A 19950-nucleotide genomic window follows, 5' to 3' on the forward strand; every position below is an offset into this window, starting at 1 on the left:
GTTAAAATGCGGCGTTGTTTCTCAGTTGGCTGCACTACAAAATCGGCATCCGTCCGGACTAGTACAAGCAGCCACACACACACGTGTTCATGCACGTCGCTGTATAAGTACAGTAGGCTCGACGTAAAACCCGAAGCTGAAGGGCAAAATATACCATACCTCTAAGTTGATTTTATCATATCCTTGATTTTCAATTGAGAATATCACAAGTTAGGGATATTGCTTACTCAGCACTCCAAGAGTACAATCTATATGATTTTATTTTTTATAATATAATTTGATGTAGACCACTTCTGATGGGTATCTAAGACAACTTGTCGGCACAACTTTACAACATTTCAAACATGGTAGGGGTCATGTGGTTGCAAATTCATTTCTAAACTCAATCTTCATTGAACCAATTATATGTACACAAAATTACCCAGCCATAGGTAGCTTTTTACAAACTGTCGCACGAATGAGAACATATTCAAATTTAACAACAGTCTATTCAGTTTTCAATTACATAAAAAATCGGTGTTTCGTTTGTCTCCAGTTTGTATCACCAATTATATCACCAATTAACTGGGATTTCAAATCAATCAATCAATCGACCAGTCAATCAATCAATCAATCAATCAATCAATCAAATGGACAGTCAGTCAAAAAGGTTGCTTCTACCGAAAGATCATAGGCCAGTCTTATACTTACGATAGATGATAACTATGATATACAGTCCGTACTAGAATGTATTACAGATTCTGTATGTGACAACTGTTCCTTATGTCCATTTGATGGCTTTAACAACTTCCAGGTTTCTTACTCATGATTGCTATTTTTCAGCTGCCCTGGTCGGGTCATTGAACGGTCAGCAGTTCGGCCACCTGCCAGTTCTCTCACTGGGCACCCACACCAATGACTTGTCCCTCCGCTTCAAGACCCCTCTCAGCAACGCCTTCCTATTCCAGACCTACACGGGGGAGTCGGACGAGTACCTCCGGGGAATATTAGAAGATGGGCGTATCAAGGTCACTACAAACCTCGGGGGTGTAGTGAAGGTATGGAATAAACAGCATACGATTTGCGTTTTTATCAGAATTTTGATCGTTTAAGACCCATGTTGTGATGTAGTTTTAAGTCGCGAAACGGTTTTGTCGCTTTTGTTTTCTGTATCCACGGACCAATATTTCACTGAAGTGTAATAAACTTTGAATATGAAAAACATGCTTCTTCATGATCGGAACATACATACAAGGGAAGTAACTCTTTGGCTGTCTTCAAAGAACCAGCTCCAGCAACACCAATTAAATTCATTCAATTCATCATCGATAGATACCGAGATATCTATTCGCATAGTTTTTATATGATCGTTTCTTCAAATTTAACTACCGAAATGGTTAAACACCGCTTTCAGCAGCTTTGCACTAATGTTTCGGCGGGGACAACAGGAACGCTTACACCTGTAGCCAAGTGAGAAATTTGAACCAGGATCGTCGACGTGACGAGTGAACACTTTAACCACTAGGCTACCCCAACGCCCCGTTAATTATGCATAAATAAAAGCGACAATTTTTTTGTGTCTAATAATCATAAGAATTATTTGCCAGTTGCCACAAGTAGAGTCCATTGTACGATTCCGACTATATGTAAGCATGTGTTTATGAACAGCTATCAAATACTGATGATACCAGGTATTTGCGGAAAAGAACGGCAACATTGCACATATCGAAGGTTATTCTTAGATAGGTATTTGTTGCGAAAACATATTTCTACCATAAAATATAAACCTTCCTACGAAAATGGTGAACCGGTTTGTGAAATTTGAGAAATTGACCGAACACTTTTCCCCTTCAGACATACTACGCTGGGGAAGGTCTGAATGACCTCGATTGGCACAACCTGTACATTCGTCGCCGTGGAAACCAGATAGAACTGTGGGTGGATGATTTCCCATCTCAACTTGGTAAGACGTTGTTAAGCAGTGCGCCCGTAAAGATCCGGGTTAGAATACGTCTCCAGCAACACATGCTTGACGTTGTCGTAAGAGGTATCGGATGGTCAGGCTCGCTGACTTGGTTGATGCATGTCATCGTTTCCCAAACTCATTGATCGATGCTCATGATGTCGATCACTGGATTGTCTGGTCCAGACTCGAATATTTACAGACTGCCGCCATGTAGCTGGAATATTGCGGCGTTAAGAACAAACAACAAACAAATAAACGTTAAGTGATTGCATTACTTTCAGGGTATTACATATAAGCTGTATCAACATGATCCTTTTGATGTTGGAGTCTTTAAATACACAGTAGATGGGACAGTCAGTAAATGACTATCGCCACACTTCATGTCATTGACCCCGATTCCTCCATACGCCTCATGCATCGAGCTGTGTTTGAAGAGGATTCTACTCTAAGGGAGATAACTCGAGTAATACTCGCAGGTGCTATGACCAGTCAAACCCAAACAAAGAATCATGGTAAACTACTGCTCATCCAAAATTACTCAATTATTACAGCTCATGTTCCCCGCCACCTTCAGATACTACATGTCCACTTGTATGGTCCTTTTGCTAGCTGATAATATTTCAAGATTTTAAATGGTATTTGTGTTTCCTGTTGTTTAAGAATTATTGATGAGAAAATATGTCACATTTCTGTATGTAAATTTGCAACAACATAAACACTTTGCTATTGGGAGGAGAATCCAAAATGATGTTAGAATACACGTTAATCGTTGCAGTTCAGACGTTAGAATGTGGTACTTATTGATACCCTGCCTGTCGCTCGGCATTAAGAGCCTAAAACAGGGACTGGTGGGTCGGAATCAGTATACTGTGTCTGAGTGGGGTTCATGTTAACTGCGGCATGGTATCTCAGTGGGCCATTACTATGCTTGTCGTAAGAGGCGACTAACGGGATCGGGTGGTAAGGCTCGCTTACTTGGTGGTGCATGTCCTCGATCCCAATTGCGCGGAGCGATGTTCATGATATCAATCACGGGATTGTCTGGTCCAGACTCGGTTATTTACAGACCGCCGTCATGCAGGGGTACTGAGTGCGGAGTTAAACAACAAACAAACAAATTAGTGGTCTAGCATTACAAAAAACAGCATCAGTCCGGACTAGAACAGGCAGCGACACACACACACACACACACACACGTGCATGCACGTCGCTATGTAAGTGCAGTTATCCTGCATGCGACATTGAACCCAATTTCTCCTCACCATAGTCATAATTTTACTGATCACTTTTGGATTAGAAGTGTCCTGATTTTAACCGACTATTCATTTTTTTCAGCAGTGGACTCTAAAGCAGTCATTGATTACATATGAACCTTTATATTTCAGGTAATCTCAATGGCGAGAATTTCTTCTTCGATATTGAGCGAATATATCTAGGAAGCCTGAAGGGTTCTGACGTCAATGTCAAGAATTTCCAGAACTATATCGGATATATGCAGAATTTCCGCATCAATGAAATAGACGTTCTGAATGAACTTCAGAGGATGGGAGCCGGCACTGTGAACTTCACCATCTCCACCATCCCACAACTTCCGCCCCTCATCTACCACCCTGTGACCATCACATCTCGCAACACGTACGTCCAGCTCGAGACTCTACGAGTTCCCCCGAGAATGGTGCTCTCCTTCATGTTCAAGACCCAAGAGTCGAGCGGAGTAATTTTATTCAATGGCGGAGTAAACAGAGAATTCATCGCACTGGAGCTTTATAACGGATATCTCCATTTCTCCTTCAACACCAGCGATAGCGCCCCTGCCCTAAGGATAAGCACCCCCCAGTCTCTTAACGATAATAAATGGCATCAAGTCATTCTTCGACGTAATGAAGACGGTAAGAGTTTTACCGTATCAGTGGATGAGTACACGTCAACGCTTGAGAGTGAAACAGCGGACGGGCGACTTGATCTTCAGGGGCCTCTCTACATCGGCGGTTTGCCAAAGAGTATGTTCTCGCAGGAATACGTAAAGAAGGCACTCCTTTCCAAGAGTGGGTTTCAGGGATGTCTGGCTTCCATTGACATGAGTGGTGCTGTTCCCGACCTTCTGAAGTATTCTAGGGGGAACCCCAACGTCATATCTGGCTGTACTGGTAAGTGTCGTCCCAGTGATACTCCAACTCCAATAACTCGAACATCCTTAACTCGAACGTCTATAGCTCGATGGTCCGTAACTCGAACGTCTGTACCTCGAACGTCTGTACCCCGAACGTCTGTAACTCGAAAGTTTGTAACTCGAACATATGGAACCCGAACGTCTGTACCTCGAACATTTGTAACCCGAACGTCTGAAACTCGATAGTCTGTAACTCGAACGTTTGCAACTCGAACGTCTGTACCTCGAAAGCCAGTAACTCTAAAGTCTATAACTCTAACCTCAATCTTTCGATGTATACAAGATGTTACCTCGTTTCTTGACCAACATTTTAAAATATTCTTTATCAATGCCTGTCTTCTCTTGAATACTTGACTGGTCGAAAGGTATTTGATGATGTGAGAACTCTCAGTGCAGCGAAACCTCGTTTATTCGAGCTATATTAACACTATATAACTCTTAGATGATTTAATGGGTAGTCCCTAGGGACCCTATTGGCAAAATGGTTTAATATCAGCGTTGTCTCGAACTATTAACGCTGCCACTGCATAGCTGCACACATGGAATTTTAAGCTTTAATTCATATTGACGGGCGTAGGGGTAGCCTCGTGGTGAAAGCGTTTGCTGGTCCCGCCGAAGTCCGGGTTTCATTCCGCACAATGTATATATGTATATATTGATGTTTCTTGCATAATCAACATCAATGTCAGAAGATTGTGTCTAGTTTTCTGTGTACATTGTCCTTCCAGATGTGATAAATGAAGTTTGTCTTGTCGACTCTTGCAAGAACTTTGGTGCCTGTGTGCCGACTGGTGACCGTTATTTCTGCGACTGCAACATGACGTCATACATTGGAACTATCTGTACAGAAGGTATGTTATATTGGAAGTCTACTATCGAAATATCAACGTAAACACGTATTTTAATACCGATTGCGATAAATCACAGGTCAGATTTTGGTGATACTGGCACAGCCAGGCTGGTTTGGCTCATCATCAGCTATTATTATTATTATTATCATCATTATCATCATTGTTGTTGTTATTATTATTATTATTATTATTATTATTTGTTGTTGAACTAGGTAAATTATGTCCCATCTGTTTCTAAAACAACTTTTCTTTTGCAAAAGTAAGGCTCTACTGTAAGGTGAGTTAATGCTACGAAAATACAGTGACCCCTTTGCTGTTGTTTAAACATAAACATTAACAGGACGATAGTCTTTTCCGGTTTTAGAAGAATTTGTTTTACCTATTATTTGTCTGTTGTTTCAGAGGCCACTGGATTCCGATTCATGGAACAAAACAAAGTCGGTATTCTGGTGTACACCTACCCTCCGTTAGAGCGCCCCAGCACAATGCACGACGACATAGCGCTCGGTTTCATGACGTATGAGAAGGATGGTGTCCTTATGCGAGTGAAGAGTCAGTACCTGGATGATTTTATTGAGCTGCGATTGGTAAGTTGCTTAACCGAATCAACAATATTGTAGCGATATTGACTGTGTGGACATATAGTACAAACAAACAATCAGGGCGATAAATACTTTTGTAATTTGCTTGAGAAACATGAGTGAGTGAGTGAGTTGGGTTTAACGCCGCTATTAACAGTATTCCAGTTATATACCCCCTGTCTGGGGGTGAAACAGGGACTGGTCGGCTCTGAGTATGCAGTGTCTGAGTGGTGTGTCTATGTAGGGAGTGAGTTGGGTTTAACGCCGCTTTTAACAGTATTCCAGTTATATCGCGGCGTGTCAGCTTAATGTGGGAGGAAAGCCTGAAGTGATGCGAGTCTCAGACGTTTACCACTTCGGTGAAACCCACGAGCACGGGTATGGTGCTGACAAACCTGGAAACATAATCGGGGCGAACCGGGATTCGATCCCACAATCATAGGTTTCTGGCGTGCCCAAGGAACGCAACTCTGCACAGCGTATTGCGGCGCCTTAGATGACTTGGCCACCAGTGCCCCCTTGAGAAACATGAAACTCTAATGTGTGTTAATGTTAACTGCCCCCGTGGCCTGACAGGAAGAGCGTCTTCCCGGAGAGCGGAAAGTCGGCGTTTCGATCTCCAGGATGGTACTTGTTGTTACCCTTCCTGGAACTCGGCATTCAGCGGACAAAACAAGGACTGAACGGCTGGGAGTCAGTATACCGTGTCTGAGTGACAATTGACAAATTGATTGAATTCGTAAAATATTTCATAGCATCTAAAACCAATCAGAATGAGGTGTGAGGAGAAATTGGGTTTAACGTCGCGTCCAAGATTATTGCACTTATATAGCGACGTGCATGTACGTGTGTGTGTTTGTGTGGCTGCTTGTACTAGTCCGGACTGATGCCGATTTATAGTGCTAGCTCACTGAGATACCATGACGCAGTTTAACATGAATACCCCAGTCAGACACAGTATACTGACTCCGAGCCGACCAGTCCTTGTTTTAGCCCCTTAATGCCAAGCGCCAGACAAGGTAACAACAAGTACCATCTTTTAACGTCTTTTGGTATGATGCGGCACGGGATCGAACCCCGGACCTTCCGCTGTCCGGGCGGACGCTCTACCACTAGACCACGGAGGCGGTCCCAATCAGTGTGAATGAACGGTTGTTATTTTTGCCCCATTTTGCAATATCTCGTATCAGGGGACGCCAGGAATAGGCTTCACACGTTCTATCCATGTGAGGAATCCATCACGGATCCTCGCTGTGACGAGCGAACGGTTTAACCAAAGGGCTACCCACCACCTCATCAACAAATGCACATATTTTGTTTGAATATTTCAAATTTAATGATAATTGACATTGCATATTGATGAGAGATTTTCACTCCCTTTACAGGAAGATGGGTACGTCGTGGCCGACTACTTAACAGACATTAACGGAAATCCTCAGCGAATTGTTCAATCAACCAAGAGGTTCAATGACGGGAAGTATCACCAGGTTCGCTTCTTCAGAAACAGCAACAACGCTACCCTGTTCGTGGACACTTTGCCTGGAAAGATCCTCCTGCATCCTAGTACGTTCTGTATGGAGTGAATGAGTGAGCGAACAGTGTTCAACGCCGTTATTAGCAACATTCCAGCTATATCACGGCGTTTTGTAAATGATTATTCAGTCAAACCAGAGGCCTTATGCCTACGATGAACATCAGCTAATACAACAGAATCTGACCACATCCAGGTCACCTCTTACGTGAAATATAGTCCCGGGGATCCGTTTTGTACTGGTCTTATGTAATTCAATTCTCAAACGAATCTTCCCATCACAGTTATTGAATTAACGTCGAAATGTATGTAAGTATTTAATTGTCTTGGCACATAATGGAGGATTACAGCTGTTTTCAACAAACACTTACTTTTTACGGAAATTGTGTGAGAAATTGTGCAGGTGCCATCGATAGAGCAGGACATGCTTAACCTTGGTGTGAACTCATGATGTCATCCCTGATTTTCAATGATCCATTCAAGTAATTTTAACTGCTTTTTTTCCTTTTACACTCAATGAAATCTGTTTCGGTGGATAATCGAGACTGGTGTTGAGCATACATTTTTCAACTCATGTCAAATCGCCATCTCAAGTTTTCTCCACCAAGCATGTTTTGTTCAACGTGTTTGTATTTTTCAGCTCGACATGGCCTATTCGACAGACAAGGGACCATCTATGTTGGCGGTTTTCAGGAGAAAGGGATAACCAAGGGGGCATTCAATGGCATCATCGCTGGTGAGATGACACTGCACATTTTGTCTGCATTCTAAAACATAAACATCTTCTTTCTTCTTCACATTTTTTTACAAATATTTTTTTATTATATCTATTTCACATTTGTCTTTTGTCTATTTGACTATTATCCAGAAAAATGTAAAATATATTTCTTCTTCACATTTGTCTGGATAATCGTCACACGGATGAAATAATGAACTGAAGGATACGTTTTACGTCATGATGAATTGCAACTACATGATGTATATATACAGTAGACTACGTTTATTACGAACATGCTTATAACGAAATGGTGGATAAAACGAACTGTTCTTTTGGTCCCGGCCATTTGCTGTATATATGCTGTATATATGCTTATAACGAACTAAAATTTGTGGTCCCTTTGAGTTCGTTATAACCGTAGTATACTGTACTGAATAAAAAAGTAAGGTATCATGAATATTTTTGGGGATATTATATTTGTAAGTGAAGAGGTTTTTTTAAAAATGTGTACGGTTTATATAAAATATGTCATCCCTAACTTTGTGTTTTCAGTATTTTACCCCAAACCACCGATGCATATTGATTACCCAAACTTGATTTGTATCCAGGTGTCCATATCAATGGCTTGCACGTTTTGGATAAAGCTGTAAATAAGCAGAGCACCCTCTGGTCTGGAGATGTTGTTGAAGCACCAAAGCCATTTACGTTGACGTTTACGTAAGTGTGATATGGAGGGAGTGACAACTATGTACTCGTCTATGAATGTATTTCAACTATTTCACCGCCCGATGTGAAATGAAAGCCCAATGTTACACGTGCCTTAAGCACGTTAAGCATTATTGTCCAACATATGTAAAGCTCATTTCTGCCCCCCCCCCCCCCCCCCCCCCCGTGATTTTGCTGTAATATTGCTTAGAGCGGCGTAAAACCAATGTCAATCTATCATTATTATTATTATTATTATTATTATTATTATTATTAATGTTTCAGTGCCACACCAAAACCGCCCACCTGGGTCACGCCTTTAAACCCCGTAATTCCACCAGGTGGAGGAGTGACACCCAGTCCGCCAGTTACGGGCGTGGTTGTACCACCTGGCACTGGAGGTGGTGGTGCAGGGTGGATTGGCGGAGGAGCAGGCGGTGCAGGCGGTGCAGGCGGCGGAGGCACGGGAGTCGGCATTGGTGTTCTTCCATCAGGAACAGGAGGGTCCGGAGTGATGACAGGACCTCTCGCTCAGCCTGTGGCAGCAGCGGCAATAGCTGCCCCTCCGGTGCTGGCCGCGGGGGGACCCAGGGCAGGAGTCGTGGTTGGAACAGTCCTTGGAATCTTGGCTTTGATGAGCAGTTTGATGTGGGCTTTCTATAGATGCAAGCCTGGCTTTTGTGGTGGCTGTGCAGGGCCCGCTTCTGCTAGTCCGATAACCATATCCCCACCAAGACCTGGAAACAACCTTGGTGTTGTCCAAGCCCTGAGCGGATCAGGTGCTGGCGCAGGTGCAGGAGCAGGTGCTGGCGGTGGAGGGGTCAAGATTGTCAATGGTTCACCAACCCATGGAGGGGGTGGTGGTTCCAGTGCTGCCTTCTCTAACTATTTCGCCTCTTCCTCCCAATCAGGAGGAGGGGGAGGAGGTGGAGGAAGCGCAGGTTACGATTCCGCAACTCTCAGAGCCACGAAGACATTCACAAGTTCAGGAACAACAATTGGGACGCCCAAGCCAGCAAGAGCAAATCTCGGATCAACTAACTCAGCAGCCAGTGGCTATTCATACAATCAAAACACGATGGGTCGGTCTGTAGTAGATGGCGCCACAAACGTTCACGGAGGAACCTCAGTTTCATCTTACAATTATGAAGGCACGGCTGATTATGACATGGCACCCGGAATAAGCGGATCGGCAGCAAACTACCAAAGCAATACCATGGGCCATGCTGGATACTCCACCTCGACTATGTCATCCAATTTTAACTACCATGTACAAAATGTAAGAACAGTAACTGGACAGCAACAAGTACTAGGATACGGATCATCAAATTTTGCTGCGGCACCTGGGGCCATGGGGGAAGAAGTGCGGGTTGACTGTTGTCTTATTACTGCTGATGGGCGGAGTGTCGTCACAGGATCCAGCTTGGGGCCACCTCAGGTCTGGGATATGCAGGTACCTAATATTTAATTACATCCACCCGATTGTAATAGCTATTGCCACATATTATTCGTTGACTCTTGCAAATAAGAACAAAAACAGTCTTTCTGTAATCAAAAATATATACTACTCAATAGAAGTTAAGGATCACCCGATTCTTTCATATTACTACAGGTAATCCCTCATTTCAGGGCAGATTAACAATTGTAATATGAAAGAATCGATGATCCTTAACTTCTTTTGAGTAGTATATTACGTCAACGCCGGAGAAAAATCAGCCTCGATTATCTGTAGAAACAGATTCCATTGACGTTGAGGTAAAATAGGGGCGAAAATTATATGAATGAATCACTGAAAACCAGTGATGAGACTATGTGTTCATGAACCTTGTCTATAGACTTGTCGCTAATTATTAAAGAGGGACAATGCTCCAGGAAATGTTGGCCACTTTGTGTCTAGCATTAGAGGTTATGACTGGTGTAGTTATGATGCTTGAAGGCCTGAATTATCACTGAGAAATAATTAACTGTTCGAATGGCATGAAAATAACGGTGAATGATACATGCTGCACGTTATTCATGTGATCTGCCCACCACACCTGTATTCATCATGACAGGTTGCATCATTAGAAGCGGGTGAAATTCGAAACGTGAACGCTGGGGAATAATCTCGTAACAGATTCCATAGGCAGTAAAAGGCAAAATAGGGATCAATCTTATATGAAAGTATAACTGTAAATAAGTAATGACACTATGAGTTAGCGAAAAGGATCCTGTTCTGCTCAACTGGTAGCACCGGCCACTCACATATTTTTCATTAATAATATAAGTACCAGTGAGCGATGAAGGAGGTGTGAAACTAATTTTAGTTACTGGTGTTTGTGATACTTGTATATAGGCAAAAATGAAATATATTATTTTCTCTGTGAAATTAATATAAGTATTAGCTGCAAGTTAAATTAATTAAGTTTAGCAATCAGTTGTCTGAATTGGTTTATATCAAATTTGCTAGGATTATCAACTGGCCCAAACCTAGTGATCTTAGTGCTCTTTAACCATTTTGGTCCAAAGAAATAGTATCATCTGGAGTGAAAATGTTCTGACCATTTTCAGTATTTTAAAAACACCCTAAGTGACGATACGCGTCATTCAAGAGTTTAACATGAACGTCTATGTACATGAAGATAGTTAAACCTTGTTACTCCGTACACCTACTTTCTAAAAGTATATTGTAGAGAAAGAACACGCATGGTGGGTTTCTGCATTATTCGGACACCCTTTACTCCGGACGATTGATCAATAGAAGCAATGACTGGTTTCTGTCAGGTTTTCCGTGACACTCACTAATACATCATGTGCTATTGTTTTGTTCCAGAGTGGTGAATTACTGCGAATAATGAAAGGAGATACTCTAGGCTCGACTAACTTACACTTGGCCTGCAACGACAAACTGCTGGTGGGGGCTGTGAACGCTGACTTAGAAATCAACAACTTCTCCACAGGCAAGGGGGTCACGAATAGGATGCTACAGGTGAGGTTCGGAGGATCCCACTCCAAATGTACTTTGTTTCACTGGACGGCTGCTCTGGGGCTTATACGTATGCTTATACAGTGAATAGAGAAACGGCCACACTTAATAGTATCAGGGAGCAATGCGAATCGTGCCATGTGTATGTTTGTAGCCTGTCTGTATAATCTCAGTATCCAAGACTGGTTATTCTCAAGTTTTTGGTCTTGCCCATATGTAATCTTGTAGTTCAAGGATTGGCAATGTGTAACAGTCAATATATTGTTCATATAACTGGTAGTCTTGAGGTGATAGGGGGCAGTAGGGTAGCCTAGTGGTTAAAGCGTTCGTTCGTCATGCCGAAGACCCGGGATTGATTCCCGACATGGTGCAATTTGTGAAGCCAATTTCTGGTGTCCCCCGCCGTGATATTGGTGGAATATTGCTAAAAGCGGCGTTAAACCATACTCACTCACTCACTCATGATATCAAGAGCATTCACACATATTTATGCACACACAACAAGCAGGGGGTGTTTTGTGAGTCACTAACTTCTATTGTCCTTCAATCCAGATATGGGACTTTAGTTCCGGTCGCCCTCTGGAGATGGCGGAACACGAATACTGCTCAGCGTTGTGCGTCATGGGTGACGGAGACAAAGTTGTCTTCGGCCGCACAGACAAGTACGGTTCTGGAACAGAGGTGATTCTCTGGGATCTCATGGGCAACCAACCTATAAAACATATGAGATATGATTGCCCAATCGGAAATAATGACTTTGTCAATTACCTAAACCTATCTCAGAACAATCGGTACGTGGTAGTAGGCTTTACCAATACTTTCGACAATTTCGCCGAATATGTTGTGTTTGATATGACAATCACCAGCTATAATGTTATGGAACCAAGCTGCCGCCGTCTCGACGCCAACCCTGACTGCACGGCTGTTTTGCCACGTGACGAGGCTGTTACTGGATTGCGTAATGGTGACCTGGTTATCTGGAGCTTGCGTACTGGTGAGGCCAGCCGTCAGTTGGTTTCCGGTGCAAGTGCGCATGCTCACAGCCGTGAGGTGAAGGCCGTTGCAGTGTCTGATGACAACAGGTACCTGGTGTCGGCTTCTGCTGATGGAACGCTGAAGGTGTGGGATATGACAACCGAGAGACAGATTCACACTCTGGCTGGACACTCTGATGAGGTGGGTACATGGTAGCTAAGAACAGTCCTTGAGTTGGCTGTATGTCAGCCTAATGGGTGTGAGTGTGTGTTTGTGTGATTACTGAAGGGATGCAAGTCTTATGAATCCCGTGTGCAAGGTGTCAGACCAAGAAACATCATCAGGTGGTGGTATTCCATGATCATACGTTTCTGGCAGGTCTAAGGGACGCAACTCTGCACAGCGAGTAGCGGCGCCTTAAGCGACCATTCCCCATGAACACTAAGGGTCACTAACTAGACCCTTGAAGATCAGGGGTAGAGTAGGTCTTCAGCAACCCATGCTTGTCGTAAGAGGCTATTAACGCGATCTGGTGGTCAGGCTCGCTGACTTGGCTGATGCATGTCATCGTATCCCAATTGCGTGAATCGATGTTCATGATGTCAATCACTGGATTATCTGGTCCAGACTCCAATATTTACAGACGGCCGTGATATAGCTGGAATATTGCTGAGTGAAATTCTTCATAAAGAAGGAAGTGATTTTACTAATTTATAGATACGTCGTCGATACACTTTTGGAATGATGTGGCATACATGTATGCTTGGAAATAGTGCCTAATTAATGCAGTATTGTGTGTAATACATGTTGTAAAAGTGAAATGAAAAGTATGACTTGGCAGCGCTTTTTATTATACCAGAGACCGCCTCCGTGGTCTAGTGGTAGGGCGTCCGCCCGGAGAGCGGAAGGTCCGGGGTTTGATCCCCGGCCGCGTCATACCAAAAGGCGTTAAAAGATGGAACTTGTTGTTACCCTGTCTGACGCTCGGCTTTAAGGGGCAAAAACAAGGACTGGTCGGCTCGGAGTCAGTATACTGTGTCTGGGTGGGATATTCATGTTAAACTGCGGCATGGTATCTCAGTGAGCTATCACTATAAATCGGCATCAGTCCGGACTAGTACAAGCAGACACACCCACATGTGCATGCACGTGGCTATATAAGTGCTATATAGGTAATCTTGGACGCGAAAACCCCATTTCACCTCACATACCAGAACCAAGCGGATCATGGATGTAAATGCTACTGTCAGTTCCAAAGGACTATTAATATCTGCTCGATGTAGCCTAGACTAACATTTAGTCTCTGAAATCTTATATTACACAATATCCTTCTTGACTCTAAGAAAAAAAATCCCTATGCTGATTTCAGGTGGAATAGAGCTAGCTTGAGCTGGCTAGACTTGCTTTTATATGCATTTCTAGATTATGTTTTTTTTCATAAAATAAATATATTCCACGGTCATGGTGCAGGACTAGATGTAGCCATGCCCATCATTTAACGAAAAACAGCATTTGTTACAACACCGATAGGATTTTGAAATTCGTTTGACAGACTATTTGCTGTAACCGAGTAGGACAAACCGGATTAGACATAATGTACAATTTCCCTCACTTCTCCTTTGACAGGTATGGTGTGTAGCGATCTCCCCCGACTCCGAGATCGCCGTGTCCGGATCACGTGATGGAACCATCCGTCTGTGGCGTCTCAAGAACGGGTCAGAAATCTGCGCGTTCAGCGCCGGCGTGGACGTATTCCACGTCACCATGAGCCATGACAAGAGTACTATTGTTGCTCTGGGCGACAAATATGGCGCCAGGAAGTTGATCATGTTGCAGGTCGTGCGCAGCAAGATTCGACGACAGCTGAGCTCTTAAATACGTCTGTCTAGAAACCACGAGTTGCCTCCCTTATCTCCTGTGGCTACAGTAATCTCACGTGCAATGTATTTATTCAACAACCGTTATGCTGCTTTTAATGATACCGTGTAATGCGATTTAATGTAAATTTATTATTACAACATCTGGAAAGCCAAAAATATGTACGTATTCCTATATCACCAGATATGATACAACGATCTCATTATAGTTCATACCTTTGTATATGTATATATTTTGAAAGGCAATTAAATTGTTTGTGTTTTTTTTTAGAAAAACTCTAAGCTATTGATTTGAAATTCTAGGCTAAAATTTTAACACTGAATATAGTAACGACGTTTCTGAACATAGACATGTTTTATTTAGGTTTTGATATCGGTAATATGAAATTTCAACTTAAGATGGAAAGAAACGAGAACGTATGTAGATTTTTTAAAACAACGCTGCCCCACCCTTACTTTCAGTCCTATTCGTTTACTTATATCTTTTAAGTGAAGTATGTATAACTATACCTGGGTTCTGGGATGTGTGCATGCGTCTATTCGCACGTGCACTGAGCTCAAAGTGCATTCTTGCCATACGCCCTATTCCATATTATCTCGATAAACATTCAGAGTGAGAGAGGGAGCGGGAAGAAATCAACAAGCATAATTGTGTCGAGTCATTAAGTACCTACGCACGATTCTCTTCAAACTGAAGAGAAAATGGAAAATACTCGTCATGTATAATTGTCATAATATACCAACGATTCATAAAAATTCTGAAGTCCAAAAATCAAAGATCAACGATCATGAAGTGAGTCACTTCCGGTTAAAGCGGAAGTATGTAACCGGAAGTGCGTACTATGAATCTCCAAAAAACTGAATAAAGAACTATTTTGTGATACGTTTACGTGTTTGATGGTGCTACCGTTCATGTATCCTTCCAATAGTGCCTAGATAGTGCATAACAAATTACCACGAAGTCTTATAACTCGACAGATAGTTGTGACACACTTAGTAATGCTCTATGTCTTGGATGTATTGTTCTGTAAGATGCTGTTAAATCTTTGGACTTTTTATTTGTATTTTCATGCAGTTTAATATATTCTTTTTACATGTATATGTGTATTTCTGAAGTACGCCTGCCATTATTTGAAATATCTTGTGATTGTATGGCATAACACATTAGAAATAAAAAGTTTGTATGATTAAAATTAAGGCTTGTTTATATACGTGCTGTGTTTTGTTGTATTTAGAAGTGCGATAGGATTTCTCAGTCTTTTTCGCTCACTGACCTAATTTGATACTGGCCAGTTTGAGTAATACGCCGCCATTCAATGTACACAGTTGCGTCCCCTAGGTCTACCAGGATCCGCTTGTGGGTTTCGAATCCTAGATTTGCCCTGATTATTATTATTGGTTTGCTGCCTCGTATGTGCTCATAAATCGCCCATGTTAATAGCCGGAATCTTACAATGGACTCTGCTTTACGCAGAAAATTCTTATGATTATGGAAAAGGTGTTTTCGTGGTACATCTACATTATGTGTCACTTTAGACTTTTTTTTTACATTAAGCTGACACACCGTATGCCTACATTACTGTAACAGCCATAAAACAATACTGTGGGTTTGTTAGTGAGCTGGTTCAACACAATTTTCCAATATACATGTTGAGGTCTATGAGAAGGATCAAACCCGGGGATTCAGCGGGAGTAATGAATGTTTCATCCACAAAACTGCTCCACCGAAATAGGGCGCTGAATGTGAACAGCAATGTAGGTGGAACTGAACTTTGAGTGCGGCGGTGGTAAAAGTTAGCGAAGTTATTATATGTGGATATTCAGACTTGGACGGTCTCTAACCTCCAAACTGCTTCCTGTATCGTTTGTGGGACGATCAGACACGAATATAATATATTTCATTGTAACGTGTTCCACTCTAAAAGGGAAAACAACAACGCTCACAGGACAAAGGTAATTTTTTGGCCACAAGGCATCAGCAGATGCTGACACGTCTAAGGGACACAACTCCACACAACACGTTACACCTTTGGCTAATCCCTAACCCTAGGATTTGCAAATACACGGATCTTCTGACTGATCTGTCACTGAACCACATCAATTGATAGAAGCGTCTGTAAAATATAAATCCTAAGAAGAAATGCAAATAGTCTCAACGCTGATGCGACCCTATAACAGTCATGGAGAATATGAGTCCGTGTTTAGCCATCTGTGTTTTCTTGATGGAACCCGTCAGGTGATTTATACCTGGTTTATATATCAGCATTACCTCATTGGCGAGTAAACCATAAGCACCTGTTTTTGTCAGGCTGTTTTCAAAGAAAGGCATTTCGAGTATAACCTTCAAATGGACTGCAAGATGATCAACATGGCAGATATTGGATTTCAAAGTTAATCACTTAATCACTCATTCATAATTATAAAGCATTACATAAATATATAAATGCGAAAAAGACCAAAATTATAACATTGAAAAATTCATGCATGGGTGCAATAACACCTCATTTGAAAACCAACGGTCTTTACTACATATTTAGAAACATAAAAAAAATAACATTATCTTCAATATATATATTCCACTCCTATTCACATTCTCGTCTATCTTACTTTTTATACTGTGTATTATCGCCTACTTCTATTTCAAATGCTTGAAAAAGCCCCACTACCCCAGGTCACGTGTGGATGTAGGGGTTTCATGTTAATCGTGGTTATTTTCTGTAATAAAAAGAAAATAGAAAAAAATGAAGAAAAGAAAGAAAAAATCAAACTAGTTTTGAGGCTTAAAGTGTAGACTGGCATTTAGTCCTAGAAATAAACTTTTCTTGTTTAAAAATATATCTACAAAATAAAAATAATAAAATCAAAATCAATCTTAATTTCGAGCAACATCGTCCTAGACTTGAGTTGGACACCTTTTCAACTTTCTTCTCCTGGGCCTAGGAGAGAGACTACTTAAAGTGTATCCTTCATGGATGGAAAAAATGTAAATCCATATGAATGAACATTAAGGTGTCATGTACCAAAAAGGATTTTAAAATGTTATTTTTCATGTTTAATAGCATGACATGGCACAATAGACACATGTACATGTATGATTATTGTTGCATGTTCAAATTTTGATACTTAGACATATACACGTGCTGTCAAAAGGGCATGATATTATTTAAATATGGTCAATAAGGTTCGTGAACTGAATTCCTTTTATATGTCCAGTTTCGTATAAATATGAAACGTTAACACACGAGAATAACCAACCTCAAAACGGTCGCCGAAACTCTGCGAACATAAGGCCCAGAACATAGCTATGATACCCCTATCAAATACATTACCATCGAATAACTATTTATTTCTTGTTTCATTTTCAAATTTAACCACCATCAAACATGGGTGTATACTTTCTTTTGCCGGCGGTTTACATGTATATATGCCTAAGTAGATCGGCACCTTGAAGAGTCCAAATAAATCAATCGATATTATAACATGATACACTTATTATGGAGCCGCGATGGTAACAAACGAATTTAACAAAAATTTAATAATGATTTTCAGTTTTTTAAGTTCTGCGGCACATTGTTGTCGTGATTTGAATGATTTCAAACAAATTATAGCGGAGACTGAGCCGGTCATTGCTCATGTTACACTGTGGTTACCATGGAGAAAACGACCATATGTCTCTGTATCAACTTATAACGTAACGAATGCCTGTCAAGACTAATACATTGTTAAGAACATTCTCAAATAATAACAATCATTCGATGATTTAAGTTTTTAGAGAAAGATGTGATACCAAATATTCGATGGCTTAGATATTTTGAGAAAAAAAGTAAAATCAGTTAATCGATGACTTAGATATTTAGAGAAGTAAAAACAGTTATTCGATGGTTCAGATATTGAGAGAGAAAAAAGTAAAAATAATTAATCAATGACTCAGATATTTAGAGAAGTAATACCAATTATTCGATGACTTAAATATTAAGAAAAGTGAAAACAGTTATTCGATGGTTTAGATATTTAGAGCAAAAGGTAAAAACAGTTATTCCATGACTTAGATATTAAGAGAACACACTAAAAAGCAAGTATTGGATTATTTAGATCTTCAAGGAAAACAGTAAAAACAATCATTTAATGACTTCGATATTTAGGGGAAATGTAAAATCAGTTGTTCAATGCCTCAGATATTTAGAGAAAACAGTAAAAACAATTATTCAGTGACTTAGATATTTAGAGAAGAAGTAAAAACAATTATTCAATGCCTCAGATATTTAGAGAAAACAGTAAAAACAGTTATTCAATGACTTAGATATTTAGAGAAGAAGTAAAAACAACTATTCAATGCCTCAGATATTTAGAAGAAACAATAAAAACAATTATTCAGTGACTTAGATATTTAGAGAAGAAGTAAAAACAACTATTCAATGCCTCAGATATTTAGAAGAAACAATAAAAACAATTATTCAGTGACTTAGATATTTAGAGAAGAAGTACAAACAATTATTCAATGCCTCAGATATTTAGAAAAAACAGTAAAATCAAATATAAGATGACTTAGATATTTAGAGAGGAAAAGTCAAACATACATCCCGACATGTAATATATTCATTTCTTTTTTCTTGTCTCCTCACTCAGCCTTTTATATACCTATTGTTATTATTATTTTCATATATTGTATTAAACACCATCTACCAAATGCAAGAAGTTGCATGTCTGTTCCAGGATGCGATTTCATCATTAAGTATATACGTTCTTATGATCTCATGATATAGGGTATATATAGTTGGCTCAGGGGCGATGGGTAGCCTAGTGGATAAAGCGTCCGTTCATCATTTCAAAACCAGGGTTCGATTCTCCTCACTGGTGTAATGTGTGTTCCTCGCTGTGATAAGGCTTTAATACTGTAAGAAGAATAAACTCTCTCCTCAATCATATATTTAGATACTCTCATGAAGATCCGGGTTACAAATTGTTTTCAGCAACCCATGTTTGTCGTAAGGGGCGACTGAGGAACGTGTGGTCAGGCTCTCCAAAATGCGTAGATCGATCTCATAATGCCAGTCGATTATTTACTGATCGCCGAAATATAGCTCGAATATTGCTGAGTGAGGCGTTAAACAACTTGTAAACAAACAAAAACTCATTTCGTTAACCATGCGTTATCAACACGTGCCTACACACCAAGGTTATATTATACAACTCCCAAGTTACTGTTAGGACAAATCACAAGAATATGGCCTTTTTCTTTCATTCCTGTAGATCATTCCAAGTAGATCATATGTAAAACCTGGTCTGACTTTCACATAAGACACATCTCATTTACATACATGCAGATATAATGTAGAAAACAAAGAGTGAGTGAGTCAGTGAGTGAGTGGGTGGCTGTGTGACTGGCATGGGTTTGAGTGAGTGAGGTTGGGTGTTTGGATAGGTGGGTTTGAGTGAGTGAGTGGTTGGGTGTTTGGATAGGTGGGTTTGAGTGAGTGAGTGGTTGGGTGTTTGGATAGGTGGGTTTGAGTGAGTGAGTGGTTGGGTGTTTGGATAGGTGGGTTTGGGTGAGTGAGTGGTTTGGTGTTTGGATAGGTGGGTTTGGGTGAGTGAGTGCTGTCAGCAGTTTTTTTCAGCCACATTGTGACAAGAA

At 41.0% G+C, this 19950-nt stretch overlaps 1 protein-coding gene across 5 annotated transcripts in view; it reads left to right on the forward strand.

Moving 5' to 3' along the window:
- Positions 1 to 15529, forward strand: part of LOC139463927 (uncharacterized) — a 98642-nt gene extending 83113 nt beyond the window's left edge. For all 5 annotated transcript variants that reach the window (XM_071245367.1, XM_071245363.1, XM_071245365.1 and 2 more), the window contains 12 exons: positions 823 to 1037; positions 1834 to 1942; positions 3331 to 4092; positions 4844 to 4966; positions 5369 to 5553; positions 6933 to 7110; positions 7719 to 7814; positions 8405 to 8513; positions 8787 to 9954; positions 11314 to 11469; positions 12019 to 12642; positions 14068 to 15529. In XM_071245367.1, coding sequence (XP_071101468.1) covers positions 823 to 1037; positions 1834 to 1942; positions 3331 to 4092; positions 4844 to 4966; positions 5369 to 5553; positions 6933 to 7110; positions 7719 to 7814; positions 8405 to 8513; positions 8787 to 9954; positions 11314 to 11469; positions 12019 to 12642; positions 14068 to 14316 — 3974 coding nt within the window. In that variant the 3' untranslated portion in view covers positions 14317 to 15529. The remainder of the gene's footprint in view (positions 1 to 822; positions 1038 to 1833; positions 1943 to 3330; positions 4093 to 4843; positions 4967 to 5368; positions 5554 to 6932; positions 7111 to 7718; positions 7815 to 8404; positions 8514 to 8786; positions 9955 to 11313; positions 11470 to 12018; positions 12643 to 14067) is intronic.
- The last annotated feature ends 4421 nt before the right edge of the window (positions 15530 to 19950 follow it).

The sequence above is a fragment of the Haliotis cracherodii genome, unplaced genomic scaffold (assembly GCF_022045235.1).
Source record: "Haliotis cracherodii isolate W230 unplaced genomic scaffold, xgHalCrac1.p SCAF_16, whole genome shotgun sequence".
NCBI lineage: Eukaryota > Metazoa > Mollusca > Gastropoda > Lepetellida > Haliotidae > Haliotis > Haliotis cracherodii.